The sequence below is a fragment of the Rattus norvegicus genome, chromosome 1 (genome assembly GCF_036323735.1).
Source record: "Rattus norvegicus strain BN/NHsdMcwi chromosome 1, GRCr8, whole genome shotgun sequence".
NCBI lineage: Eukaryota > Metazoa > Chordata > Mammalia > Rodentia > Muridae > Rattus > Rattus norvegicus.
Genome location: NC_086019.1, coordinates 44,058,815 through 44,071,732, shown reverse-complemented (window position 1 = coordinate 44,071,732; position 12,918 = coordinate 44,058,815). Strand labels below are relative to the sequence as shown.

The following is a 12,918-nucleotide window of genomic DNA, read 5'->3' as shown; positions in this document are numbered from 1 at the left end:
AATAATTCCTTTACACCACAGGGACATGAGAGTCATGACATATATTTAACGGTTTTCCCATAAATATACACACATACATATACATATATATTCCAATATATATGTGATATATTCTAATATATGTGATATATATACATATATAATGACAAAAATAAGGAAATTAAGAATCCAAACTTCAAAACTTCAGTTTGGGACCAAGAGACTATTTAATCTCCCTTTTGTACCATTATTTCCCCATACATTTTTGCAACGGAGTGTTTTGGTAACTACAGTATCTTCTGGCAATATATATTTTCCTCACTTACACTTACACTATGCCTCAGATAATAATTAACGTATCCCAAACCCATGTGGCCATGTGTGACTTTGGATCAGTGGTTCTCAACCTTCCTAACACTGTGATCCTTTAATACTGTTCCATTGTCTTGTGATGACTTCCAACCAGAAACTTATTTTATTGCTACTTCATAACTGTAATTTTGCTGCTGTTATGAATCATAATGAAAATATCTGATATACAATCCTTGGGGAAAGTCATCCGACCTCCCCCCACCAGGGGTCACGACCCACAGGTTGAGAAACACTGCATTCCTTTTCCTGGGACATTTGGTACTTGAGCCCTCACAATGGGCTGGGTTTTATTTCATAGACCCCTTTCTTTGACACCTATTTTTCAACTTATTTTATAAAGCCACAAATACACTAAATGGAAAGAGACACTCTTGATCAACAGCAAAATTCTTGGGTATGAAGTGCAGCCGTGGATCTGTCTGGTTCAGAAACAGTATTGACACAGTCGCCTGACGGCCATACTTTTGTAACCTAACACCCAGAGTTAATGTGTGAACTAATGTCAGTCATGCCAGCCTTGGCTAGGTAATGGTATCCTAGCTGTGTCTGTGGGGCTTTTGTGCTAACATAGCTAACTGATTTTTATGTCCTCCGGGCTATTCTGCATGGCAGATGACTGCAGGTCGCTGTCACACTCTGTTGTCTCCTGTCACTGAGGAGTCTGGGGAGGAGGGAACCAACAGTGAGATTTCCTCTCCACCTGCCTGTCGCTCCCCATCACCTGTGGCTAACACTGAGGCATCCGTTAACCAGGTACCCCCTCCCACTCCTCCTTCCCACACTGTGAGCTCTTGGTGGATGCAGTACTCTGTTGCCATCCTCATTGGTCTGTGGCTAGGAGTCCCCAACTTCATTGAATTTGGGTCCAGGGGCCACATCATTAAGTGTGATAGTCACGTAAATTATGGGAGTCATGGAAGGTGACCTATGTCGCCACCTCTACTGAGCTACTTGGTGGTGAGGTATGCAAACCTTAGCTCATGAAAATTATAGCCCAATATAAACAAATTCATTCATGTAAATTGAAGCCCAAAGAAGGTCCTTTAGAGGCCTTCTAGCCTCCTAAAGCAGTCACAGGCATGGGGTACTGTATCCCAACGGAGAGCACAGGAGTTTGATTCTATGGCTCAGTTAGCATGCATTGAGGACAGTGGTAGCACTAGCCAGGTCCTACCTTAAGTAGAAAACCTTACATTCATTTTAGGCTTTTAGTTTCTATAAAACGACGATGTGCCCTGTTATGGGCTGTGTTCTACCATGTCTTATATTAAATATAACATATTCTAAGTGGTGTGCCAAAACATTTAGTGAGACATATATGATATAAGCAAAATACTTTAAAAAATATTAATGTGTGATAAGCAGTGATGTATTTTTAGCCAAAACAAATTTTGACAGATTTCAATGATGTTGCTAAGAAGTTATGTAACTGCTCATGAGCTAACATTGAGAGGGAGCACTAGTTAGAGCAAGTGTCTCAGAGATGGAGATAGAAATCCATCACTTTAGAAGAATGCTTCTTTCATTATGTCACTTCGATTTTAAAGCCAAAGTGTTGAACATGAAACTTTTGTGATGTAGAGGACAGCCATAAGTAAAAAAATGAGACATTTAGACGATATCAGAGTCTGTTGGTAGAGACTGATACAGTTCTGGGAAAGGTCTTAAGTCATCCATTCACCAGATATATTCTTAGCTGTGCGCGGTGGCTCACGCCTAAAGTCCTAGCACTTAGGAGGCTGGGGTAGGTTTCCCATGAGGTCAGCACCAGCTTGAGATCTAAGTAGTGAGTTTTTCTCCACCTTGAGTTACAGAGCGGAAAAGCCGAAGCTCAAAACTAACAAATCTAACCCCTGAGCATACCCGGCACAAGGTTTTCTGCCTGACACTCAGAATGGAGAGGTCAACAAGGATTGAATAATGGCAAGAGTAATAAGAGGAAATTAATAAGAAAAGGAGAAGTTCAGAGCTCCCTCGGTGGTTAAGGGAGCTGTTGCCCGAGCTCTGAATTAAAAATATGAATTACTCATCCCTGGAAGATACGGTTTCTTTCCTATAGCACGGATGTCACTAGAACCACAGGAGATGGACTATGGTCAGCTGGTTTATATTGTGAAATGATTACATAATGTTCTTACTGTTTTCATGTAGAACAATCAATACTGATCTTGACACTGCATGCTGTGGAAGTCTATGCCTTTTCTAATGTTTCCTACTTCTCTGCTACATCTTGGAAAACACTTTCAATGTACATGTGAGGGTGTCCAGTCATCACAAAACACATGCACATTTTCCTTATTATTAGTTGACATCCAAGATAATCACATCTTAAACTGAGCAAGGTTAGGGTTCCGATGGCTCAGTTTATAACAAGTCTCCCTGATCACAAGTTGTCATTTCAAGTCCATTAGGCAAACATCCACAGAGGGACCCCTGTTAGTTAGCAGAAGTGACCTAACTTGGGCTAAGGCATATGGCTTGGCTTTGAGGATAAACAATGGAGCCTTGGCATTGTTTAATCAAGCACATCTACAGACCATGTCAGTTGGCTAAATGTTCCCAGAGTGCAGTGTAAATCAGAGCATGGTGAGAAACAGTCACAGCTTGGGTAGCAATGCACTAGATTTCAGAACTAGTTCTGAAACTCCAGGAGCATCTGGAGGATGCCCTTTGGCTCCAGTTTCCAGACCGCCAACGCTGTATAGTACAGAATGTACAGCGGTCCAAGAAGAGCCAGCTATAGTTACGTAAAAATATCATATCCGTGAAGGGGCTGTGCGCTCGCTCTTTCTGTAAGTAGATCCCTGTTACATAACAAACAGATTCCCCCTCACAGTCAATGTACTCCCTCCTCTGAATGCGAGGGCGGAGAAACAAGGAGACATCCTTAGAGTTTGCCACAGGCTCATCCATCTCCCCAAACACAAGCCATAATCTGGATTCCACAGAAGAGTTGAGACAAATATGGTGTCGTGTCATTGGCCTCCAGGTCAGAAGCTCCATGAGATCACAGCCTTTCAGGGTCCATGCTGGCTCTCCCTGAGTTGTTCCTCAGCTCCTTCTGTGTAAACGAAAATGGACAGCAGCACAAAAATTATAAGCATTAAATGAGATGTTTAATTATCGTTACTCTTATGAGTGGAAAAATGTGGATCAAATCGGAGCCAAGTTTGTCCAGATTGATTTCCTTGGACATCTTATGCTTAGACACATGAGCACTGAGACACACATTTTTAATGGTGATTCCTCACTCGACCAAGCATTGATGGTAGCTGTTATTTATAGGGCTTCTTAGTGACCTACTCATTGAATTCAGGTAGCTCTCCCATAACAGACCCAGGTTTCTCACATATGTAAGACAATGGGCTTTTAACTCTATAAGAAACTAGTTGTTGACTACCCCCCCCCAGAGTTCCCAGGGACTAAACCATCAACCAAAAAGTACACATGGACAGACCCATGGCTCTAGCTGCATATGTAGTACAGCATGGCATTGTCTGGCATCAATAGGAGGAGAAGCCCTTGGTCCTGTGAAGGCTCATTTCCCCAGTGTAGGGGAATGACAGGGTGGTGAGGTAGAAGTGGGTAGGTGAGAGGGGGAACATCTTTATAGAAGCAGGGGGAGGGGTATGGTAGAGGGGGGAACTGGGAAAGGGGATAACATTTGAAATGTAAATACATAAAATATCCAGTAAAAAAGATGGTACATCAATGAAGATTCTATCTATCTATCTATCTATCTATCTATCTATCTATCTATCTATCTATCTATCTATAAAGAAACCAGTTCTCATGTAGGCATGAGCCATATATACATAGAACCCAAAAATATTTTTTGTTGACAAATTGCATTCTAGCTCTTTTGGGAGGGCTTTATAATTGAGTATGTAATTGAGAAATTTTATTTAAGGCTGGACTTTGTTTTTTCAAGTTGGTGGCAGCTGTAGTCTCATAGTTCCACTTTCCCCAATATTCCAAGACTTCTGCTGGTACTCAGGCCACAGATGGAGCCACACCCACTGTTTTCTCTTCCACATACTTTTCATACCTACCAAGAACTCATTTTTAATTAGGGGAAGTAAGAGGCAGCAACTGCAAAGAGTTTTAGTACAATTGGAAACAGTTGGATTGTGAGGGGATGTGGGAGTCACACCATGAAGGGTGTCTTAGTTAGGGTTGCACTGCTGTGAAGAGACACCATGACCAAGGCAACTCTTACAAAGGACAACATTTAATTCTGGTTGGCTTGTAGTTTCAGAGGTCCAGTCCATTATCATCGTGGCAGGAAGCATGGCAGCACTCGGGCAGGCATGGTGCTGGAGGAGCTGGGCGTTCTACTAGGCAACCAGGAGGAGACTCAATTCTGCAGGCAGACAGAGGAGACCATCTCCCGGGATAGTGGAGCCTGAGTGTAGGAGGCCTCAAAGCCCTACAAGGCCACACCTCCTAATAGTGCCACTCCCTATAGCCAAGCATTCTGACCACCACAAAAGACCATATAAATGAATTTACGGCGTATGAATCAGAACTTTATCCAGAAGTGACATCAGTGAACCACTGAAGGAATTTAACTAGCAGCTATGTCCAGGACTTAGACCAGATCATTTTGGATCAATGGGCATACTAGAAGTGGGCACAGGGGTGGGGGTGGGGAGCATTAGTAACCTTCTTGTTGCTGGGACAAAATACATCACAAAGCAACTTTGGGGGGAGATGGCTTATTTTGGCTTTCAATTCCAGAAGAATCTGGTCTCTCATGGTGGGGAAGACAGAGCAGCAGACAGGGAAGTAGGTGAAGAAGGCTTAATGGTCACATCACACCTGTGTGTAGGAATCAGAGAAGACAGGAAGTGGTGCTGGCTATAAATCATGCATTGTGCGTGTGCACTGTAGACATGAATTGTGCATAGTATATGTGCGTATTGTAGACTATGTGTCACAAGTGTGCATTTCATGTATGGCACACACATGTGCAAAGTAAATTTGGATGGATCGAGACAGTGATGGGGAAAAGAACCAGCAGCCATGTTGGTGTGCCATCAATGAACGTCGGGGGCTTAGGGGCAAGGTCAGCAGCAACAACAGGGACAGGTAGAAGGCGACATTCACTCTCAGTATTGAGCCAATACACAGAATAGATATAACTTGTTCCAATTTCAGAGCACCATGGGGTAGGGAAGGGGAAGGGGAAGTCAGCTAGAGTCCCACCCCCCAGGCTGATCCAATCCTGCCGTCTTACCCTTCTTCTGACCTGAGACAGGCCAGCCTCCCAGATATCATACTATTCATACTATTTCCTGCCATTACGTTTGTCTTCCTAGGTGGCCACAACCTTTCTTTGCAGATTTCCTCAATACATAGTTATCAGCAAGGCTCAGGGTTTTAAGTTGCCGTAATTGCCTTCACTAGCACAGCTGCCAAATGTGGAGCTTTAAGATAGCAACTGACAGCATACAAACACGGCTCCCAGCTTAAGAGTCAGATAAGTGCATATAGAAACCATTGAACACACAGGGACTGGGGAAAAGGTTCAGTCAGCAAGTGCCTACCAAGAGACTGGGGCCCAGTGCCTATCTAAACGCCAGGCAGGGTGATACACATCCATCATCCTGGCACCTGGAGGCAGAGATGGTGGGTCCCCGAATGTCAATGGCCAGCCAGCCAATCTCAGTCAGTGAGTTTTCATGACAGACTATGTTTTGAAAAATAAGGTAAAGGTTGGTCAAAGAAGACAGCAAAAATTAACGTCTGGCCTCCACATGCAAGTGCATACATGTAACACACACATGTACATATACCACATACATATGCTATTAAAAATGACACACACACATACATACACACATACATACATGCATATACATATATGTATATCAGACATACAAGAAATTAAAAGACAGTCAAAACCATGCGTTTTCTTTTTTTTTTTTTTTTTCCGGAGCTGGGGACCGAACCCAGGGCCTTGTGCTTCCTAGGTAAACCATGCGTTTTCAACAGTAACCTTGCGGATTTCTCAGGTACTTCCAAGAAATCAGCAGAAGGATGTTTGTTTTTGGTTTTTGTTTTGCTTTTCAAGGGTTTCTCTGTCCTAAAATTTGCCCTGGCTGTCCTTAAATTTGCGCCATAGTCCAGGCTGGCCTGGAACTCAGAGAACTACTTGCTTCTGCCTCCCACGTGCTGGGACTAAAGTCGTGCAACACCACTGTCAGGCATAGACTGATCTTTTAAAATTATTAGTTTCTTAGATTTTTATACCATTTAATATTTAAAATAATTATTTTTGTGTGTGACTAATTCACTTGCAAATCATAAAATATGGCTTTGTTTACAAAATTAATATTTCTGGATGATTCATATTTCTGAGACAGTCTCCTTTAGCACAGGCTAGCTTCAAACTTGGCATGTACCTGAGTAGCCTTGAATTCCTCCCAATCCTCCTGTCTTCTCCTACATTTAATCCTTAAAAAATCAAAGCAATAACAACAACAGGCAAACAAACGACCTCAAAAAAGTCCCTTTCAATCCTCATTCAGAACATTAACCACTGTTGTGAACTACACTTTGGAACTAGATCAGGTCGTGCGCATCCCTTTTCGTATTGGTTCAATACAGGCAGAGTAGTAAATTAGAGGTGTACTAGATAAATAGAGGGGCCCCAATTAATTAGAAATGTCCTGCTTAAATAGAGTATACTGGCGAATTAGAGATGTGTTAGTTATTTGAGCAGTGCTGGTTAAATGCAGGTATGCTGGTTTAGTACAGATATTGTGGTTAAGTAGAGATGTGCTGGTTAAATACAGTATTCTGGTTAAGTAGAAGTGTGTTGGTTAAGTAGAGGTGTGTTGGTTAAATCAAAGTGTACTAGTTAGTTAACTAGAGGCATACTAGTTAAATATAGGTGTGCTGGTTCAATAGAAGTATGCTGGTTAATTAGAGGTATAACTGATTAAATAAAAATAAACCTGTTAAATAGGGACTACTGCATGAACAGTTTGCATTACTATTTTTCCAAACATAAAACAAGAAGGTACTTTGGCAACTTGAAATCGTGGTATGCATCTTTTCATACCAATGAGAATGCTAAGACACTTGTAATGCACTTGTTATTTTTAAAAATCTTTAATTTTAAGTGTTATTTTCCGAGAATCTTAGCCTACTGAGTTTATAGCACCCAACAATGAATGCAAATCTTAGGTCTTTCCACTGCATGAAGAGTAGTTTCCTAAGCACACCGAGCCTGCCTTTCCTACCCACTCTGACGCTATGCTCCCCACCCAGGACATTGCGTACTACCAAGCTCTGTCTGCCGAGGGGCTGCAGACAGATGCTGCGAGAATCGCCCCCAGTGCCGCGGCATCCCAGGAGTTGTATGAGCCTGGGCTGGAGCCTTCAGCGACTGCCAAACTGGGCGACCTACAGCGCTCCTGGGAAACCTTAAAAAACGTGGTAAGTCTTTCGAGCTTCGCAGACACCCACCACTCTGGGTATCGTCTTATGAAATACATGCAGCGTTACACATCTAGGAGACAGTCAGATACCCTTGGGTAAAGCTGTGAGGAAAGAAATGTCACAACCTGCAAGATAAGAAGTAGGAAGCCGTTGGTAAGGTCCCCTTTCTCCTTCAGATCAGTGAAAAACAGCGGACTCTCTACGAAGCTTTGGAACGCCAGCAGAAGTACCAGGACTCCCTCCAGTCCGTCTCGACCAAGATGGAGGCCATGGAGATGAAGTTGAGCGAGAGCCTCCAGCCGGGCCGGAGTCCAGAAAGCCAGATGGCTGAGCACCAGGTAAAAATAGCAATCCCAATGACTTCAGCTTCCTGTGTGATAGAATCAGAGTTCACTGGCCTGTCAGGCTCCTGTTGGGAAGAACAGGGTTCTTGTTGGAATGAGCAAGATTATAAAAGCTGGGAGTCTCCACCACTTCTGGAGGGTGGGATCTGAGAAGGGAACAGAGGAAATCAGACCTGGATTCTAATTTTTAAAACCTACGTGCCTTGGTGTCGCATTGGGAATTTTTCTGATACTCAGGGTCTTGTCTTCTAGTTGCCAGATTGATTTTGTTTAGTTATGAGCCATTGTTGTAAAAATATGAAAATTATAACCCAAACTGGCCTCATTTGGGAAGGACCCCCCTCCCCCAGGAGTCAGTGGAAAGGAGTTGGAAGTTTTCATCTTGTGTTGTTCTGACTCCAGTCATTTTCAAAAGCTTATGTAAGTTAGAGAAAGTGTCAGATTTATGTGAGGAAAGAGCTGATCCCATAAATCTAATTTAGAAAGATGCTGTTAAAAATACATCAGCTTAAAAGTTACCCTAAGATACACACATGGGAGGTGGGCACTGCCTGTGCTCTAGAGTTCCCGACCAAACACAGTCAGTGCCTCAGTGTCCCTTACATGGCAAAACTGAGGTCTAAGGATGTGGAGACCTGGGCTCATCTGCGTGCTGAGTCCATATGGCATAGGAAAGTGCTGCCTAATACTGGCCAGGGCTCAGCAGCATTTGACAGCTCCCCAAAAAGCAAAGGGGGAGAAAGATGTCTCTAGTTGTTAATTGACCTCTAGGTGCCATATGTTGGCACATGTTGCTTTTGCACATAATCTAGATTCAGTTCCTAGCACCCATATGTGTGTGTGTGTGTGTGTGTGTGTGTGTGTATGCATGTAGACCAAACAGTCCTAGACATAAAAATAAATAAAGCATCACATGTAACAGAACTATAAAAAGCCAGGTGTGCACCAATAATTCTAGCACACAGGAAATGAAAGTCCAGAGTAACTAGGTCCACTTAGGGTGACCCATCACAAACAAAACAGGAGCTGGAGAGGTGGCTCAGCAGTTAAGAGCACTTCCTGCTCTCCAGAGAAGCTGAGTTTAGTTCTCAGTGACTACGCAAGTCTCCTGCTCCAGAGTGATTCAGATGTCCTCTTCAGACACCTCCAACACATGTGGCACTTACACAGAAACACATGTACACATAAACAATAAAATATAAACCTTAAGAAGAGAACAGGACCTCAGTTTTACTAGAAGAGAGAGATAAAAGTGCAGTGTGACAGCGTGTCTATTAGAGACAGTGCAATTTACCAGCTTTAGAAATGAGGTTACAGAGCTGGGGCTGTAACTCACATGTCCAGCATGCTAAGACTCCAAGTTTGATCTCCAGGATGGACACACACACACACACACACACACACACACACACATTCATACATGCATTTCTGTCCTATACTCCATTTGGAGTCTACTCTAAATGTGGACTTTATGGTTTGCTCACATGTGGTGTCCAGTACAAGTGCTTTCTTTTGCAATATGTGTCCTCTCAGTATAAGATAAAAATGCACACATCCCATGTAAAGATGGCATATTGAGAAATAGTGGTTTCAGGCTTTTGAAACTCTTGTAACTTCTTTTTTTAAAAGATTTATTTATTCATTATATATAAGCACACTGTAGCTATCTTCAGACATACTGAAAGAGGGCATCAGATTTCATTTAGATGGTTGTGAGTCACCACGTGGTTGCTGGGATTTGAACTCACAACCTCTGGAAGAGCAGTCAGTGCTCTTAACCACTGAGCCATCTCTCTAGCCCCTGCTTGTAACTTCTCAGGGTAGGTATTAAATACACAGGGTAGACTGATTTTAGACCTTTTGACAAACATTTTAGATTTCCTAGGGTCACTGCAGTCTGCCCAGCTTGGAAAACATGGCAATAAGTGCATGCACTTAAAAGTAACCTTGTTTTATTAGATCTTAACAGTCATAAGGACTATGTAGCACTCATGTGACTGTTGCTATGCTGTTCTCTCTGACTGTCATCCATTGCCTTACTAGAGCCCTCACCCTCCAGACATCCCTCTCCCTTCTAGAGGGTCCAGAGTGTCATGTCCTTGCCTGATGGTCCCGTTTTCCTTCAAGCAGCCAAAGAGAATATAGGATGACTTATCTAAGGGTGTTACCAGGGGAATTCGAGACTCACACATATTATTGAGAATCAGTGATCTGGGAGAAGGTTTAAATCGTTTTATTCTGTCTGTCTTTAGGTTACCTCTACCTCTGTTGGCAGCTTATCTTCCCTATAACCTAGGTAACTGACCACAGTTCCCTCAAGACCCTTTAATGGTCCTTCAGGAGGGATGCTCTGCAAGAAAACAGGGTCATGGTGGTTCACACCCTAGAGTTCTTACAGAGCATGCATATCAGCTCTAAGCAGCACTACCACCTCCCCGTCCATGACTATTAGTATGGAAATGTATATTGTATAATGTATAACAGGGGTCACTTCCACAACCAACCAACCAAAATAAACCACACAGATTCTGTCTACTCCAGCAATCTCCAACTGCCAAAGCTTCTCAGCCTTGAGAGGGAGGGTCTTTGTGAGCTCTTCCCCCATCTGTGCTGAAGTTTGAAGGGCTTAGCTGTGAGTTGGTGAGTTCTGACAACACCAATGTGCCCAGCAGACACTGTTCCCTAAAAGTGCTTTTGGTCTTTCTGCCTTCTCTTCTGCACTATTTCCTGAACCGTGTGTGTGCGCGCGCGCGCGCGCACGTGTTTGTGTGTGTGTGTGTGTGTGTGTGTGTGTGTGTACTCAGTGCGCACATTTGTACATACATGTGTATATATGTGCATGTGTGGGTGCACATATGTGAATGTGTATATTTCTGTGTGTATATGTGTGTGCACACATGTGTGCGTATCTCTCTGTGTGAGCATACATGTGTGTGTATATGGGGATAGTGATCTTGATGTCCCATTTAGGACTACATAGGATGGACACTCACAGTTAGTAATTCTCTGAAATCTCATCAGCTAAAACTATACATTATTAGTAAGTATTATGAATCAGAAAGACATCAAGTAACTTCTCTCGCAGTTGGGACAGTGCCTCCCATCACCACAGTGAGAAGACATAGCACATTTAATGATGTCAGTAAGCTAGGCACCAGGGCTTACATAGCTTATTCATGGTGTAATGGAGGACGAGGAAACACAGAGCACATGGGATTCGGTACAATTGTATACATACCCCCACTCTAGCACTTCCTTCCTGAGCTATCTTTGTTTGCTTTCAATGTCTGGGCCTGAGTTCTACAAATTCTGGGACAGAGCTGCCCACATGAAGAGCTGGCGCCCACACACTATCTAAATCCGTGCCTGGAGTCTGAAACAGGCCTTCATTTTAGATTTTCTATTTCTAAGTTCTAACTGAACAGTGGTGGAAAAGTCCAGTGTGCTCTTTATACTTTGAAAGAATTGATAGAAATGCTTCGCTTCTTACTTATTTTCCTGCCCTCTGTCATGAGGACTAGTTCTTGTTAATCTCATTCTTCAAAGGTTCCTCTAGACCAGTGGTTGTCAGCCTGCGGGTATCAACCCCTACAAGGGATCACAGGTTGTATATGCTGTGCACCAGATATCCTGCATACAACATAATTACATTACAACTAGCACCAGTGGCAAAATTGCAGGTATGAAGTAGCCACAAAAGTAATTTTATGGCTGGAGGTCAGCACAACGTGAGGAGCTGCACTAAAGGGCTGCAGCTTTAGGAAGGCTGAGAGCCACTGCTCCTGACTCTCGCCTCAATGTGCGACTCAGTTTGGTTGGCGTTTCAGGCATCTCTCTCTCCAGTTAGGGTCTCTACAGTGTATGAAGGGCACAGGGCCTGGTGCAGTTTGTAAGCTGGCTATTGTGTTTGAATGTACCTGTTGGTTGGAATTTGGGATTTGAGTCTCTTTCTATGTTTTTTTTCCATACATTTTTATTGACACTCATGAGTTTCATATCATCCACCCCAATCCCAGTCTTCCCATATTTGCCCTCCACCCTGTAAACCACCTCCAAGGTAACAAAAACAAAAATTAACAACAACAACAAAACGTCTCACCATGGAAGCTGCGGTGTGTCATGTGTGTCACACGGTATGCCTCTTTGCCAAAACAGCTTGCAGATGTTCATTGCAGTGAGTCATTGGTCTGGTTCGAGGCCTCTGGCTTCTGCTCCACTATCAACAATGGATCCTCAGAAACTCCTCTAGGATATCCTGCTATTTCCCTGAGTCATGGAGACCATGCAGCTTTGGATCTGCAGGGCCAGCCCTTTCACACTCTAGCATCTCATAGGTGGGGTAGATGTTATAGAGAGCCAACCCCAAGTCCTAGATCTAGGCCTGGCCGTTAGCTCAGTTGGTCAGTCTGCCAGCTCTCCCAGGCCTCCCAGGTAAGGGGTTCGGGCTCTGGGCATTTGGCATCTTTGCCACACTCTGCTCAGTGACAGGCTCTAGGATGAGCTCTGAGGCAATTTTGTTGTAACAAATAGAGCATGGGAGCAACCATACTCAAAAGTATCAACTCGAGAGTCTGCATAGAGTTACTGTTTTCTTTTGGAGTTGAATAAACATGAGTTCCATGTGGCCTGACTATTGAAGGATTGGGCTTTAGTGAAGCTCCAAGTATCTTGTATTGAAATATTAGTGGATGGGTATCTTAATGGGAGTGAGTATAATTTTCTAAAATTTATTATATATGTATATATAAGTATATGTGTGTGTGTGTGTGTGTGT

At 43.2% G+C, this 12,918-nt stretch overlaps 1 protein-coding gene across 32 annotated transcripts in view; it reads left to right on the top strand.

Moving 5' to 3' along the window:
• Window positions 1-12,918, top strand: part of Syne1 (spectrin repeat containing nuclear envelope protein 1) — a 471,163-nt gene that overhangs the window by 317,070 nt on the left and 141,175 nt on the right. For 28 of the 32 annotated variants that reach the window (XM_063270573.1, XM_063270583.1, XM_063270581.1 and 25 more), the window contains 3 exons: window positions 964-1,104; window positions 7,630-7,797; window positions 7,977-8,138. In XM_063270573.1, the coding sequence (XP_063126643.1) occupies window positions 964-1,104; window positions 7,630-7,797; window positions 7,977-8,138 (471 nt within the window). The remainder of the gene's footprint in view (window positions 1-963; window positions 1,105-7,629; window positions 7,798-7,976; window positions 8,139-12,918) is intronic. The other 4 variants (XM_039101511.2, XM_039101510.2, XM_063270600.1 and 1 more) reach the window with 1 other exon arrangement.